Source organism: Oncorhynchus clarkii, unplaced genomic scaffold (genome assembly GCF_045791955.1).
Source record: "Oncorhynchus clarkii lewisi isolate Uvic-CL-2024 unplaced genomic scaffold, UVic_Ocla_1.0 unplaced_contig_5055_pilon_pilon, whole genome shotgun sequence".
NCBI lineage: Eukaryota > Metazoa > Chordata > Actinopteri > Salmoniformes > Salmonidae > Oncorhynchus > Oncorhynchus clarkii.
The window spans coordinates 12366-15000 of NW_027260874.1; the positions used below are offsets into that span (position 1 = coordinate 12366).

The window sequence follows — 2635 nt, forward strand, 5'->3', positions numbered from 1 at the left end:
GTGCCACATGCAAGAACTCATCTCTGGTACGAGATTCTCTCCCTGGAGAGAAAGAGAGTGAGCGAGAAAGGGAGAGAGAGGGAAGATTAGATGGGTTTTTACAATGAATGTTCTCATTCAGAAAATAGCCCACCCCATTGCTTGTCTGACTGGTAGTGTCTCATCAGTTTCAAAAGCTGTCAGGAATTGTCTTTTCTATTTTACAATGTAGTTTTGGTGGGGGGTTCTTTAAAATGGTGAGTCCTAGCCTATGGATGGAGGCTCTGGCAGATGTGCACTAACTAGTGGAAGTGTCACTAAAACGTTATTATTCATCAAACGTTATGTTACTTTCTGTTACAAATACAATGTTAAAATTGGTATGTGGATTTAAACAATAAAAACTTTACTAAATCCCAACGGGATTTAATTTGTCCTCTCTACTGTTAATTTGCCATTCAATTTACGCACGGTGCCTTTACCGAAGGGAAGAGGCGGAGTGATTGCAGTGATGAGTGAACGAATGACACATATCTCCTCCCTTCCGCTGGCGCTGAAACTCGAGAGAGAAGTGACAGGTAGGAAGACCGTTGTGTAGATACGAGACCAGACAGACTCACATAGACAAAAATGTCAAACTCATGAAAGAAAATGGCTCATAGAAAAGTCGACAGTTGGTGAGAGAGACCGTTATAAAAGTTTTGATGGGAAGTTGCCAGAGAAATGCATATTAGTTTGAGAATACACTTTACAACTTCGATGTGGATAATTTCATATTTAAGGTCACAATGAGTGGACAGCAAACTTTTTAAAACTTAAAATTGTCACAACAAAAATGAATTTATAAAATACGTGGGGCAGTGTCAGAATGATTTGTCAACGGAAGGCGCTTGTCATTGGAGGATGCTCACTAAATTAGATCAGAATACATGACAGAAGGAAGTTGTGGATGTGTTCAACGGGTCGAGACATAATACTCCCTTGATCACAGACACTTTCTATCCCTCTTCAAATGAAATAGCCTACAATCTCAGTTCATCATGCATAGAAGGAGGATGCTTCGGGCACTCCCTGTTTTTATATTAATGTTCTTCATCGTTTTAATCGTGGACTTTCAACTAAGGACGCGGAATCTCCACAAACTCAATTCTATTCACAATCCGTTCGGGGGCGACTTACTGCGCTCGATTCAAGAGACGCCTCTCTCCGCGGCAAAGGAGCCACCAAAGCCGGCCAAGTTTCCTCGACAACCCGCTGCTGTCTCTACTATGAACCAGACTGTTGGTGGCTTACAAGCGGAGATACAGAGAAGGAGAGACAAGTTGAGGGCTTTGGAACAGAGAAGGGTTGTCATCACTCCATCCCTGTTGAGGTTAACGGACATCTTCCTCGCGGTGAAGAGCACCGGGAGGTTCCACGGCACGCGCCTCTCTCTCCTCCTCGAGACGTGGATCTCCAAGACCAAGGAGCACGTGAGTGTGATTGATTGGTCCAGCACGTATTCATCGACGTTTTTTAAATGTTACCTAATGTTATAGGGTACTTTGACGGGGGACCATTCAATTATCAAGTAACATTGAACTTTTTGGGGGATAAAGTAGCCTACAAATGTCCAAAATACTAATATCACTGTCTTTTTGCTTTACTGTAGGCCTAGTTTAGAGTCAATTTATTGCAATAACCTAGATATCACTGATTAGTGACATGGGATAACCAATAGCCTCAACAGTCCCATTATGCACAGTTATTACACGGTAGGTGCACAGTGGTAACATGGTAGGTGCACAGCGGTAACATGGTAGGTGTACAGTTATCACATGGTAGGTGCACAGTGGTAACATGGGAATAGGTCTACAGTTATTACATTGTAGGTGCACAGTGGTAACATGAGAATAGGTCTGCAGTTATCACATGGTAGGTGTACAGTTATCACATGGTAGGTGTACAGTTATCACATGGTAGGTGTACAGTGGTAACATGAGAATAGGTCTGCAGTTATCACATGGTAGGTGTACAGTTATCACATGGTAGGTGTACAGTGGTAACATGAGAATAGGTCTGCAGTTATTACATGGTAGGTGTACAGTTATCACATGGTAGGTGAACAGTGGTAACATGGTAGGTGCACAGTGGTAACATGGGAATAGGTCCACAGTTATTACATGGTAGGTGCACAGTGGTAACATGGTAGGTGCACAGTGGTAACATGGGAATAGGTCCACAGTTATTACATGGTAGGTGCACAGTGGTAACATGGTAGGTGTACAGTGGTAACATGGTAGGTGCACAGTGGTAACATGGTAGGTGAACAGTGGTAGCATGGTAGGTGCACAGTGGTAACATGGTAGGTGCACAGTGGTAACATGGTAGGTGAACAGTGGTAACATGGTAGGTGCACAATGGTAACATGGTAGGTGTACAGTGGTAACATGGTAGGTGCACAGTGGTAACATGGTAGGTGAACAGTGGTAGCATGGTAGGTGCACAGTGGTAACATGGTAGGTGCACAGTGGTAACATGGTAGGTGCACAGTGGTAACATGGTAGGTGCACAGTGGTAACATGGGAATAGGTCTACAGTTATTACATGGTAGGTGCACAGTGGTAACATGGTAGGTGAACAGTGGTAACATGGTAGGTGAACAGTGGTAACAGGG

At 43.6% G+C, this 2635-nt stretch overlaps 1 protein-coding gene across 1 annotated transcript in view; it reads left to right on the forward strand.

Annotated features, from left to right (window-relative positions):
- The first annotated feature begins 517 nt into the window (after positions 1 to 517).
- LOC139402034 (beta-1,3-N-acetylglucosaminyltransferase manic fringe-like) overlaps positions 518 to 2635 on the forward strand; it is a 20406-nt gene continuing 18288 nt past the window's right edge. Inside the window, exon 1 of the mRNA XM_071146084.1 lies at positions 518 to 1451. Coding sequence (XP_071002185.1) covers positions 1020 to 1451 — 432 coding nt within the window. The 5' untranslated portion in view covers positions 518 to 1019. The remainder of the gene's footprint in view (positions 1452 to 2635) is intronic.